We start from the raw sequence: 14148 nt of genomic DNA on the forward strand, positions 1-14148 counted from the left end.
ATTTGTTCATTCTCTTGATTTGCCATGGTCATTCTTACTTAGTATACCTTATAGGACATTGAAACCTGCTGCCCTAGTGAAGTGTGGGGTAGGCTTAGTTAACAAATCGTTCTAACCTCACAGAGCTTATCTGCAAACTGAGGCCCTCCTCTTGTTTTCTTTTGCAACTTATTCTTGATTTGCTCAATTTCTTGCTAGTTAAAAAGTGGATTCAGATTCTCTCTGCTCTCACTTCCTATGTGCATTTGTTGTTGTTAAGTGACATGGAGTCGGTTCTTACTCATAGTGACCCTGTATAGGATTTCCAAGGAGTGGCTGGTGAGCTTGAACCACTGACCTTGCAGTCCAGTGCATTAACCCTCAGTGCCACACCAGGACTCAATGTGAATTTGGTCAATTAAATTTTCTTTACTCAAAGTCTTAGTTCCCTCAGTTGTACATCAACCCACTATTTATAGTGTTATCATGAGAACTTTGTTATGTAACCCACAGAGTAGGTTCTGAATTTATGTTGATTTCCAATCTCCATCCTAAAATTCCTACAATGCAAATCTCTACTCCAAGATTTCTCTCCTTATAAGTCCTGTCATCTTTTAAAAAATTAGAAAGAATAACTCCCCAGCAGTTCTATAATGTTGGATTTTGTAAATTAATAAAAGCAGATATTCATGTAGAGACTCTACTAGGGGCCAGCCTAGTTAATTTGCAAGTTTACGCATGTTTTTCAGGTTGCAGATGAAGAGAATGAGGTTCACATCGGTTAAATAACTTTTACACTTCAATCATAGTAACAGAGTTGAGATTCAAACTAAGACTTGAAATTAAGAGCCTTTGTTTTGTTTTCTTGTTCTTTTTTTAATTAAAGAGGGGCTTCAAAATTTTTTTTATTTACAGGTTTGTTTGTTTTTTGTCAGCTAATTTCTAATATGCTCTAAGTTCATTTTTCCTATGAAATCATGGTGTGGAACCTTAGGATAAGCACTGGACTGCAATGCAGTTTGAACCTCAAGGTTAGTGCTTCAAGCTCACCAGCCACTTCTCAGAAACCCTATACAGAGTCGCTATGAGTCAGAGCTGACTCCACAACACTTAAAAGCAACAACATATAATAGGTAGCCAGATGTAAAACACTTCCTAAGATGATTATATAGTCTTTAAATAATTTTCATGCCTACAGAATTAGACACTAATCTGCTTTCTGAAGTAGACCGCTTCTTGATATCTGCTTTCTTTTGAAATGATTAATAATTTAAATTCCAGCTGTGTTTGTATAGATTTAAAAACATATACTTAATGTTTTAAAATTCTTTTCAGCAATACATCATCACACTTTGAAAGAGCATAACCGCTGGCTTCTTTAATATCCTATCTTTTCTCTTGTTGATGTGTTTGCAGTGCAACCCCTCTGGGGTCAGTACATCATGCTTTTAGCTTACATTGTCACAGTGAAAATGCACATCTCTTAGGGGAAAGGTTAAAGTGGGGATCTTGGTAGGATCAGCTTGCCTCTGTACTCTTCCTACAGCTTATCTCTCTGAATTCAGCAATCCTTTCTAAGGTTGTTAACTGGGCAGTAGTTCCATAATTCCCTGTCTTCTTTTTTCCTCCAAAGTTTTTGGAGACAATCATCTTGTGCAGCTAATTTCACTCCAAAAGGCAGATGGTTCTTGGGATGTGAATGAAGGTCTGGCCTTGGTCCTAGGGATGAGTGTGGAAGATATACTGGCTGGCTTTCCTTTTAAGGTGAGATTCCAAGAAGAAAAATTAATGTGTGTGTATGTATGTTTCTTTGAAATGGTGGGACAATAATGAGAACTGAGGGTGGGTCAGGACCCACCTGAGGAAAGAAAATATAAGTTGTTGTATATTAATTTTTACTGTCTTAACATTTTTTCAAAAAAATCAAATGCCTTACATAAATTTAGACGTACTAGGTTTGTCAAAAGAAAAAACACATCTGTCTTTGAAGAAGCTGTTAGAATACTGTCTTGGAAAAGCAAGGATGGTAAGTCTTCATCTCATATACTTTGGACATGTTGTCAGGAGGGATCTGTCCCTGGAAAAGGACATCATTGTTGGAAAAGAAGAGAGTCAATGGAAAAGAGGAAGACCCCTAAGGATATGGATTGACATAGTGGCTGCACAATGGGCTAAAACGTGACATCAGTTGTGACGATGGTACAAGACCAGGCAGTGTTTTGTTCTGTTATGCATTTGGGTCTTTATGAGTCAGAAGTGACTAGACGGCACCTAACAACAATAACAGATCTTTTAATTGCCTGAATTTATTGTCTGTTACAATGGCAAAGAATGAAAGTTTAGTCTCACATATGTTGTCTTCTCAGTGAATCCCAGAACTTCATCTGGTATCCTTTGACAAGTGATCACAAATTTATCATTGAATCATTTCTTTTAGCATCATCTTATCGAAATACAATGTAAGACACATTAGCATGTAATTTAAAATTTTCTAATAATTTATTTTCACTTTTAAATAGGAAAACCGTGGCTACTAGAAAATTTATATTTTAGCATATGTGTCTTGCCAATAAATCTAGACAGATACCTAGTGAATGTATTTGTATTTTAGCTATGTTGGTGTGTTGTTAAGTGCTGTGGAGTCGTAGTTATGAGTCAGAATGACTCATAGTGATCCTGTACAGGGTTTCTGAGGTTTTACATCTTAATGGGAGCAGACAGCCTGACCTTTTCCCCACAGAAATGATTCTATAGACAGTAAAAAGAAGTTGAAAATACAAGATGGGTAAGTTACACTCAGACAGAGATGTCAGCTTAACTGATAGTTGGGATTGGAAACAGGTATTGTTGATAGATGTTTCCAAGGACATAGGATGATCATGGAGGCTTAGTATGGAAAACTTTAAAGAAAACTGAAAACTTCACTGGTGAGACCAGAGACTGGGAAGTTGTGCTGAGGAATTGTTGTCCTTCATGATAGTGCATCTGCTCATTCTTTGAGGGTAGCAAGGATTGTCCTCCAAGAATTTCATTTGGAAACCTAACCCCATCTACCCTATAGCCCTGATCTTGCCCCTTCAGAATACTTTTTGTTTCACAAACTCCAACATTTAAATGCAAATGATTGAGTCCCTCAAGGATGTCAAAACTGCTGTTTTGATGTGGCGTAATGTGGTTACGAATCGGGCTGCGAACCATAAGGTCAGCAGTTCGAAACTACCAGCGGTTCCGCGGGAGAAAGATGAGGCGTTCTGCTCCCGTAAAGATTAACAGCCTCGGAAACCCTGTGCAGGGTCGCTATGAGTCGGAACCGACTCCACGGCACATAACAACAACAACAACAAATCAGAGTCATGCTGTGGCGCTGTGGGTTAATGCACTAGACTGCAAAGTCATTTGAACGGCAAGGTTGGTGGTTCAAGCTCACTGGCTGCTCATCGGAAACCCTATACAAGGTCACTATGGGTTAGAACTGACTTGATGGCACTTAAGTACAACAAAATACAATTAAAAAGCAAAGAATTCTTTGGGGAAGAGTTAGAGAAATGCAAACACCTAGATGGAAAATATATTATGCAACAATAGTTTCATAGTTTAATTGTTTTGTTTAATAAGTGATTCTATGACTTTATAGCAATATTTTTTAAACTTATATATATATAGTCTTGTGTGGTACAAGCCCCTCCTAGAAAATCATATACAGGGTTGCTATCAGTTGGAAACCAACTCGACATCCATAACAACAACAACACATACACACACGCATATATATATATATGTATCACTGTGATGTTTGCTTTTGGATACCTTGGGGACACTTACTGCTTTGACATAAGAGGAAGAATGAAAGGAATTGAGGATTTTGACCTCAAACAAGTCTTCTCAGACAGGACATGATAGCTGTGTTTTAAACTTCAAAGGTCTTGATATAAAAGAGGAGTTTCCCTTGATCCATTTGACTCTAAAATATGAAGATAGGTCCAGTGGGTGAAAACTCATGGGAGACATTTTCTGCTCTGTGACTGACATTTTCTATAAAGTAATATATTATAAGACATTTTAGAATCACAATACTTGTCCCAGCATCATCATTTGCTAGAAAATGAACTTAGTATAAATCAAGTTTTCTCTCTTAAAGTTACAGTTGTTGATAATTCTTTATGGGGTTGGGTTTACCATTGGTTTTGTTGTTTTGTTTTTCGTTAATTATTTATTATTTTTGATGTTGAGGGTTCAAATTAAAAAAAAAAAACAACTTGAAGGCAATTTATAAAATATAAAGTAACAATTCATAGGTTTCTGGTATGACATCTAGGTATTTGGGGTATTTCAAGGGGTTTCAAACAAAGGACTGACTGATAGTTACAATGGATTTAAAACTTAAACCCTTTCTTTCCTAAGACTCAGTGAATCATTACTTTGAGTTTCAGAACATGGCACTATGACTTACTTACAAATAGTAGATAAAGGTACAAGATATCCATTTAGTAGAAGTTTAGGAAGTGGTCAGTGAGGAGGAAGTAGAGTGTTTTTCTTCCTGTGAGCAACTTCCTATGTCAACTTGGAAGCTTCAGGAAAGTCTCTGTCTGTTATACAGGATATGGATTCTGCAGGCTGGGCTACCGTCCTGGCTGTAATCTGGTTGCATGTCCGGGGTAAGGATCTGCAGAGTGAGTGGGACATGCTGGCAAGGAAGGCAGTGGCCTGGATTCACATTAATGTAGGTAAGTGAATAACCCTGAGACGCCTCCTTTCCTTTGGAAAGCCAGTCATCTTCCCAGTCACTGTACCTCCAGTTCTGATGGTGTATGAGGGACAGATAGAGTTCTCATGCTCACATCCCCTCCACCATGCCTGGTTCAGATCTTATTTTGGTCTCTTAGCTAGTTCTTTCCTTTACACAAATGAAAGTGGGAGAGCAACACCTAAGACTGAGGGGTGAGAAAAGATGGAGAGGGACATGCATGGGGATTCAAGCTGTGGCAAGAATGTGAAATGGCATTTATTTTTGGTACCAAGTTGTATATAATACTTGAATTGAAGCATTTGTTTTTTGAGGTTCTTATTATATCATGGTGCTGAGTATTTCTAGACCAAAGAAGATTCAAGGGAAATCTCAGCAATAGGAAGAGAAGTCCAGACATTTGAGGGAAGGTGGTGGTGGTAGTGATTGTATGCCGTGGAGTCGGTTCCGACTCATAGCAACCCTGTACAGGGTTTCTGAGCCTGTAAATCTTTACAGGAGCAGAAAGCCTCATCTTTCTCCCGTGGAACAGCTGGTAGTTTCAAACTGCTTACCTTAAGGTTCGCAGTCCAATTCATAACCACTACGCTACAGAGTGGGAGAAAATTAGGGAGGTATAAGAGTGCCTGAGAGAAGTCTTCACCAGTGGTCTCTGGATTCCTGATTCTCTGTTTCCCTTCTATTACAGGCTCTGCCATGCATCAGCTTGTGGAAGCTGCTGTTTGTCTCCTGAAGTCAAATGTGGATCCTAAAAAGATAACTCTCTGAGGGTACCATCCAGAAACACAAGCTCTTCTCATCTTCTCTCCTTCCTTTACCACCTCTTTTGCTGTGATGCATACTTGCAGTTTACGCCTTTTCTGTCAGTTTTCTGTCATACAAATACAGGATACCTACCCCATACCTCCTCTCTGTTTCCCAGCCCCCTTGAATGCAATCATTCTGTTCCCCATCATCAGGTCCACTCAGGCAAATGTCAATGGCCCCAGAATTTGTTCCCTTTCTTGTAGGAGTCCTAAGTACTCATAGAAAGTAATGTTTCTCCTAATTTTTCAGAACAGCAGCAAAAGAACTCTTAAAGATTGCGGTATTGATGTAGCACTGTAGGATAATAATTGGACTGCTAGCCACAAGTTGGTTCAAACTCATCAGTTGCTTCTTGGAAATTATATAAGCTCACTATGAATTAGAACCAACTCAATGACACTTAAAAACAACAGCACCAGTAAGCTTATACTACATTCTTTCCTCCAACTGCCTGAGCACTTTGAGTTGAGATATTTGGAGGCAGATGTTTCTTCTTGACCATTAATTAAACTTCTGAGAAAAAGGTCTATGGTGAAATGGAGTCCTGGTGTGGTGCTGTGGGTTAATGCACTGGACTGCAAGATTGAATTGAACCACAAGGTTGGTGATTCAAGCTCACCAACCACTCCTTGTAAACCCTGTAAACGGTTGCTATGAGTCAGAACCAACTCCATAGAGCTTAACTACATCAACAACCTGAGCCAATGAGCCCTCTACGTTAGATTCTGATCTAATGTAATTAAGGGAAGATCAATAATGTAGCATTGCCTGAGACCTGAATGTGGGACATTCATCACCTCATGTGGATGAAAGGAAATCCTTCCTCATTCATGATCTCTTCAGACCCTTCTGTCCACATACCCTATCTTAATGGAAATGACTCTATTTGACCTGTTGTCCCTTAAAATATTAATGTATCCATAATAAAATGACTTGCTACACTGCACTTCGTTGTACCCGGTCTGTTTTAGATCCATTCGTTGGATCTGCATTGGTTTTACTGTCCTTCATTTTCTTTCCCAATTTTTCTAATGCCACAACTATTCACATTTTCTCTCCATTTGTTCTGTGGTATGCTGGTTTCATTGGCGTGTAAAATAACACTAGTCAGAAAACCACAGAATCCTGATCAAAATGCTAAACAGTTATGTGACCATTGGTAAAAAAATTTAAACCTTTTGGAGTTTAATACCTACCTTGGTTATCTAGTGTTGGTATAACAGTAATAAGCACAACAGAATAGAAACTCAATTATTTCACGGAAATCTGAATTCAGAGTGCAGTCTCTGGAGATAAGTCCTTGTCTCCTTTCAGTATCTATAGGTCCAGCGTTCCTTGAAGATCTCCGTGTGTGTTGGCATCAATCTTTCCCTGTATCTAAGAGCTTCACAGTGCAGGGACCTAGGTTCAAAGTACACACTACATATGAAGCTCTTCTTCTTGGTGGTGTAAGGTCCCTCTTCTCTGCTCACTACTCCTTCCTTCCTTTTATGTGTTGTAAGATAAAGGTGTTGCGTAATACACCCCTGGTAATCTCCCTTGCATCTCTTCAAGGTGTTGATGGAAATAAGTATAGTTCCATCCTTAGTTAAGGAATTAATGTCCCACCATTAAGCCTTGTATTGGTTTATCACGGCAGATCACATCATAGAGGATCATCACATAACTGCCAAAACACTAAGAATATATAAATATAAAACAAGAATGTCTAAATATAAAGCAAGATGGTAGAGGATTGATGAAGACAAGTGAAGACACTGTAAGGAATGCAAGGGTTAAAGGGGATAGAAATAAATCCTGTATCATAAACACTGTTCAAAGTGTAGATACATGGGCAAATGCTTAGGCTGAGTGGTTATGGGCAGGAGAGCAGGAATGTAACCTCAAATATATAAGGATTTGACAGAGGATGGTTGACATAGGATGCAAGCATACCTATGAGTGTGGTGGCAAAATGATAAAAACTTCTTGGTGGTGGTGTTAGGTTTTGTCAAGTCAGTTCTGAATCATGCACAACAGAACAAAACTCTGTCTTGTCCTGTGCCATCCTCACAATTGCTATTACCTTCGAGACCATTGCTATTGCCACTGTGCCAATCTATCTTATTGGGCACCTTCCTTTTTAGCTCTGACCCTCCACTTTACCAACCATGATGCCCTTCTGCACCATTGGTCCCTCTTGATAATGTCTGAAGCATGAAAGATGAGTTCTCATCATCCTGGTATCTAAGGAACATTTCTTGCTGTACTTCTTCCAAGACAGATTTGTTTGTTCTGGCAGACAATAATATTTTTAATACACTTCTCCAATACCATAACTCAAATGCATCAATTCTCCTACACTCATCTAATTCATTGTCCCACTTTCATATGCATATAAGTCTACTGAAAATGCCAGGGCTTCAGTAAGGTACATCTTAGTCCACAAACGGACATCTTTGCCCTTGAACACTTTAAAGAGGTCTTGTGCAATAGGTTTGCCTAATGCAATATGTCTTTTGATTTCTTGACTGCTGCTTCCATGAGTGTTGATAGTAAATACAAGCAAAATGAAGTCTTTGACAACTTCAATATTTTCTCCGTTTATAATGATGTGATTTATTGGTCCAGTGATGAGGATTTTTTTTTTTTTTTTTTAAATGTTGAAGTACAGCCCATACTTAAGGTTGTGGTTTTTGATCTTCATCAAGAAGTATTTTAAGTCCTCTTAGCTTTCAACAAGCAAGGTTGTATTTTATGTACATTGCAGGTTGTTAATGAGTCTTCTTCCTATCCTGATATCATGTTCTTTATATAATCCAACTTCGTGGATTATTTGATGACCATACATACTGAATAAGTATAATGAAAGAATACAATGCAGGCATACTCCTTTCCTGACTTTAAAGCATTCAGTATCCTATTGTTCTTTAGTAACGACTTGCCTGTGGGTGCATGTACAGATTTTTCATGAGCACAATTAAAGATTCTGGAATACCCATTCTTCACAATGTTACCCATATCTTTTCATGATCCACAAAGTTGAAAGTTTTTGCATAGTCAATAAAGAACAGGTAAACATCTTTCCGGTATTCTTTGTTTCAGCCAAGGTTCTTCTGACATCAGAAATGATATCCCCATTTCAAGTCCTCTTCTGAATCTGGCTTGCACTTAAGGCAGTTTTCTGTAAATGTACTGTTGCAATAATTTTTTTTTTTTTCTTAAATGTTTTATTGTGAATTATGCGATAGTTTACATGGGAGAACATTAGTTTTACATTCATTCTATCGTATATCATTGAATTGCCATGGTTACAATCCCCTCCATGCATCATCAACCAACCAAAGGGTATACCCTGCAATCCTGCCCCCCCGTACCCCCCAGGTCTTCAGCACACAGTCACTCTCCCTCTCTGGATATAAAGTCTCCAGCTGCTCCATTGCCCCACGTTATCATCTCTGCCTCCATTTCAGTCATCACTGCTTCTCTGGGTAGGGTCCCGCTCTCTGCTCTTCTCCCTTGATGGTCCTAGAGACCTCTGTTCCTAGACTGAAAAGTTAATCACTTCCCTCCTTGCTATAAAAACGTCTGCCTTTACATTTCTGACCCTCATAATCAGTCCTGATAACAATTATTCACTATTGTATCACAAGAGACCAGTCTGCATTTCATTGCATCAGCCCAGCCTACACATATTGAATACTACTCACTGGAGAGTCTACCTTCCTCCAGGCCCTCTGGATCTAGGTTCCCTCTTGAAAGCTTGTAAGCCAGTCACTTCTTGCCTTTGTAACCCCCCACCCCCCATTTTGGGTAGCCAATGTCCAAGTTACCCATCCCTGTCTACTTTGTGTGTGCAGGGGGTGGGAATGATTCTTACTGTAAGGATTTATTCCCTCTTTTGAGCTACTGCTTCCATAGGTGTAGGTCAAGTTCATCAAATTGTATGAGAATGCTTTTTTTTTTTCCTCTTCTTTTTACTTCTGGTTGAGCTCTGATCATCCAGTCATTGAAGCCAGGACAAGTGGGTATTATTTGCAAGTGTGGGTGTTTTTATGCATATGCCCTCTCTTATTATCAGCTGGACGCTTCACTTTCTGCAGTCAATTTTAAATAATTTTTTAGCAAACTTTTTTTTTAATGTTTTATTGTGAATTGTATGATAGTTTACATGGGAGAACTTTAGTTTTACATTCATTCCATCGTATATCATCTCACTGCCATGGTTCCAATCCTCTCCATGCATCCTCAACCACCCAAAGGGTATATACCAGAAACCCGCTCCCTACACTTCCCCCTCCTCCCCCCAGTTTTTGGCCCACAGTCCCTTTCCCTCTCTGGGTCCAAAGTCCCCAGTCACTTCATCACTCCATGTCATCTCTGCCTCCATCTCAAGCATCTCTGTTTCTCTGGGTAGGGCCCCGCTCTCAGCTCTTCTCCATTGATGGTCCAAAATTTTAATTGCATGTGATATTAATGATATTGTCCAATGATTTCCACATTCTGTTGGGTATCCTGTCTTGAGAACAGGTACAATTATTGATCTCTTCCAAGCGTTTTACAGGTACCTGTCTTCCAAATTTCTTAGCATAGATGAGTGAGTTCCTCCAGTGCAGCATCACTCTAGTGCTGCATTAGTTTGTTGAAAGATTTCAATTTGTATCCTACCAATTCTCTGAACCTTGTTCTTTGCCAATGACTTCAGTGCACCTTCGGCTTCTTTCAGTGCCATTGGCTCTTGATCATGTGCTGCCTCTCAAAATGATTGAGCATGGACCATTTCTTTTTGATACAGTGACTCTGTATGTTTCTCCCATCTTCTTTTGATACTTTCTGCTTCATTCAATGTTTTGCCCATAAAATCCTTCAATATTGCAAGTTGAGGCTTGAATTCTTAATTCAGTTATTCCAACTTGAGAAATGCTGAGCATGCTCTTCACTTTTAGTTTTACAACTACAGGTCTTTGCACATTTCATTATAATACTTGGCTTTTGTCTTATTTGATTGCTTTTTGAAAAATTCTGTTTAGTTCTTTTACCTCCTCATTTCTTCCATTTGTTTTAGCATCTCTACTCTGGAGAGCAAGTTTCAGAGCCACTTCTGTCATTTATTTTAGTCTTGTCCTTCTTTCCTGTCTTAATGACTTTTTGCTTTATTCCTGTATTATGTTCTTGATGTTATCCCACAACTCTTCTGGTCTCTGGTCATTAACATCAAATGCATTAAATCTATTTAGGTGAGCTCTAAATTAAGGTGGGATATAAACTAGTTCATATTTTGGTCCTTGTGTTGCTGTTTTAATTTTCGTCAACATCAACCTGAACTTGCATATGAGCAATTGACAGTCTGTTTTGGCTGATGATATGGAATTTTTTCACCTTTTCTTCCCCCAGATGTAGTCAATTTGATTCCTGTGTATTCCATATGGTGAGGTCCAAGTGTATAGTTGTCTTTTATCTTATTTTAAAAAGATATTTGCAGTGAATAAGTCACTGGTTTGCAAAGTTCTATCATGTAATCTCCAGAATAATTTCTATTACCATATTTTCCAGCAACAATCTTTTCTCTGTTTTCAACCTCTGCATTCTAATCACCAGTAATGATCAATACACTTTGATTGCAGATGTAATGAACTTCAGACTGAAGAAGCTGGTTGGTTTTGTTAGGTGCCGTTGAGTCGGTATCTACTCATAGCGATTCTATGTACAACAGAATGATACACTTTCTGGTCCTGCACCAATCTCACAATAGTTGCTATGTTTGAGCCCATTGTTGCTGCTACTGTGTCAATCCATCTCATTTGGAATCTTCCTCTTTTTCACTGATCCTCCACTTTACTAAGCATGCTGTCCTTCTCCAAGAACTGGTCCCTTCTGATAATATGAGCATCCAAAATACGAGAGACGAAGTCTGGCCATCCAGGGTTCTGTGGATCATTCTGACTGTACTCCTTCCAACATGATTTGTTTGTTTTTCTGGAAGTGCATCGTACTTGGATGAGTTCTTCAATTTCACCATCACTGGATTTAGTGGTTGGTGCATAAATCTGAATAATAGTGATAATGACTGGTCTTCTTTATTGTTGTTGTTGAGTGCTGTCAAGTCGGTTCCTACACATAGTGACGTATATGGTTTCCAAGAAGTGGTTGGTGAGTTTGAACCTGTGGACTTTTGATTAGTAGTCTAGTGATTATCCTACAGTGCCTCACCAGGACTCTGATTTTGTTGTTGTTGTTGCTAAGTGCCGTCAAGTTGATTCTGACCCATAGCGACCCTGTAAAGGGTTTCCAAGGAGCAGTTTATGAATTTGAACCACTGACCTTGCAGTTCAAATGGCTTGGCAGTCTGGCGCATTAATCCACAGTAGGCATATGGATGTTATCCTATCACAGATAGCATTATACTTCAAGATAGATCTTGAAATGTTATTTTTGATGATGAATGCTATGCCAGAAATGTAAATTTTGAAAATGGTTGATATCAGTCCATTTCAGCTCACGAGCTCTGGTAGCGTAGTGGTTATGAATCGGGCTGCAAACCGAAAGGTCAGCAGTTCGAAAGTACCAGCTGTTCCACGGGAGAAAGATGAGGCTTTCTTCTTCCCTAAAGATGTACAGCCTCGGAAACCCTGTACAGGGTCGGTATGAGTCGGAACCGACTCCACAGCACATAACAACAACAACAAATGCCTAGAATTTTTTTTTTTTTTTACACATTCTAGTTCATTTTAACAACTTCCCATTTTCCTAGATTCATACTTTGAATATTCCATGTTCCAATTATTAATATACGTTTATTGCTTTTTCTCATCATTTTGATTTGTGCCCAATCTCCAAATGAAGGTCCTGAAAACTTTACTCCATTCATGTCATCTCAGTCAACTCCACTTTGAGAAGGCAGTTTTTTCTCCAGTCATATTTTGAGTGCTTCCAATCTGAGGGGCTCATCTTCTGGTACTATATTTGACAGTGTTCTAGTGCTATTCGTCATGTTTTAATATACAATATTCTGGTGCTATCTTACAGAATTCCATTGGTATTCATAATGTTTTCAGTAGTTAAACATTCAGATGTATTCCGTATCTCCTTCTTCCTACTCTGTCTTAGTCTGGAAGTTTCTGTGAAACCTGTCCACCAAGGTGACTCTGTAGGTATTTAAAATACCAATGACATTGCTGCCAGCATCACAGCAATAGGCAAGCCACCACAGTATGGCAAACTGATAGAGGAGTGGTGAACACTTCTTAGGCATTACAGAACACCTTGAAGCCATGAGTTTCTGGGCCTTCAGGCTCAGGACCATAGTGTCAAGGGGCACCACAATTAATTGGCCTGCACAGTTAATTGGCCAAATGACTATGTTCTATATCCTACTTGGTGAATATTGACTGGAATCTTAAAAGCTCATGAATGGAAATTGAAGGTGCAACATTTGGTTCTCTCCATATGCAGAGGAAAGAAGAGTGATGAAAATTGAAGGCACTTGTAATCAATTAATCCAATGGACTAATGAAACATGTGGATATCATTCTCCCTGCTCTGAAACCAGAAGACCTAAGTGGTGCTCTGCAGTCACTATGTACTGCTCTAAAACGAGGGAAGGTTTGGGAGGGAGGATGGAATGGAAATAGGAACTGTGGAGAGGAAGTGAGGTAACGTTTGCTACATGGAGGGGATTGCAATCATTGAAATGAAACAAAGTGCATGATTTGTTGAATATAAAACTGATCAACTGCTCTGTAAACCTTCACTCTTGATGGTTCCAGGAACCTCCGCTACTAGACTGCGCAGTCAATCATTCCCCTCCTTTTGCTACAAAACGTTCGTCTTTATGTTTCCAACCCTCACAGTCAGTCCTGATAACAATTATTCACCATTGTACCACAAAGGACCTATCCCCATCTCCTTTCATTAGCCCTGCCCAGACAGATTGGATACTACTTTGGAGATTCTACCTTCCTCCATGCCCTCTGAATCTAGGCTCCCTCTTGAAAGCTTGTAAATCAGTCACTTCTTGCCTTTGTAGCCTCCCCACCCCCCACCCCACCCCATTTTGGGAAGCCAATGTCCAAGTTGCCCATCCCTGTCTACTCTGTGTGTTCAGGGGGTGGGCATGATTCTCGCTGTAAAGATGTGTACCCTCTTTTGAGCTACTGCATCCATATAGGTGTAGGTCAAGTTCATCAAATTGTATCAGATTACCCTTTATTTTTTCTTGAGCTCTGATCTTCCAGTCATTGAAGCCAGGTCGAGTGGGTATTATCTGCAAGTGTGGATGTTCTTATGCATATGCCCTCTCTTTTTATCAGCTGAACACTTGTTTTCAGCTGGATGCTTCACTCTCCACTCTAGTCCTCTGTGGCTATGTCGCTGACTCTGGGCCCAAGAGTCACCAGGTCTTGCAACACTGCTGGCCAACCAGGTCTCCACCCAGGTTCACAGGTGTCTATTGAACTTTGTAGGGCTTAGCTCACAGCTTCATTGCTGTTTTTCCCTCACTTTCCCTTATTGGTGATGAACGAGGTCACCAAACAGAGTGTATGTTTGCTCGTATATTCCCATTGAGTCTTAGTCTTGGAAAGGGGTTTGCTCTGAGGGGACCCGACCACTTGCCTTGATGTCTCCTGGGTGAGCAACCT

At 39.5% G+C, this 14148-nt stretch overlaps 1 protein-coding gene across 1 annotated transcript in view; it reads left to right on the plus strand.

Annotated features, from left to right (window-relative positions):
- Positions 1-5491, plus strand: part of LOC102820316 (von Willebrand factor A domain-containing protein 5A-like) — a gene marked incomplete at its 5' end in the record, with an annotated part of 36671 nt that extends 31180 nt beyond the window's left edge. The window contains 3 exon segments of the mRNA XM_006871028.1: positions 1613-1743; positions 4577-4703; positions 5412-5491. Coding sequence (XP_006871090.1) covers positions 1613-1743; positions 4577-4703; positions 5412-5491 — 338 coding nt within the window.
- Positions 5492-14148: the final 8657 nt, after the last annotated feature.

Source organism: Chrysochloris asiatica, unplaced genomic scaffold (genome assembly GCF_000296735.1).
Source record: "Chrysochloris asiatica unplaced genomic scaffold, ChrAsi1.0 scaffold00158, whole genome shotgun sequence".
NCBI classification, from domain to species: domain Eukaryota; kingdom Metazoa; phylum Chordata; class Mammalia; order Afrosoricida; family Chrysochloridae; genus Chrysochloris; species Chrysochloris asiatica.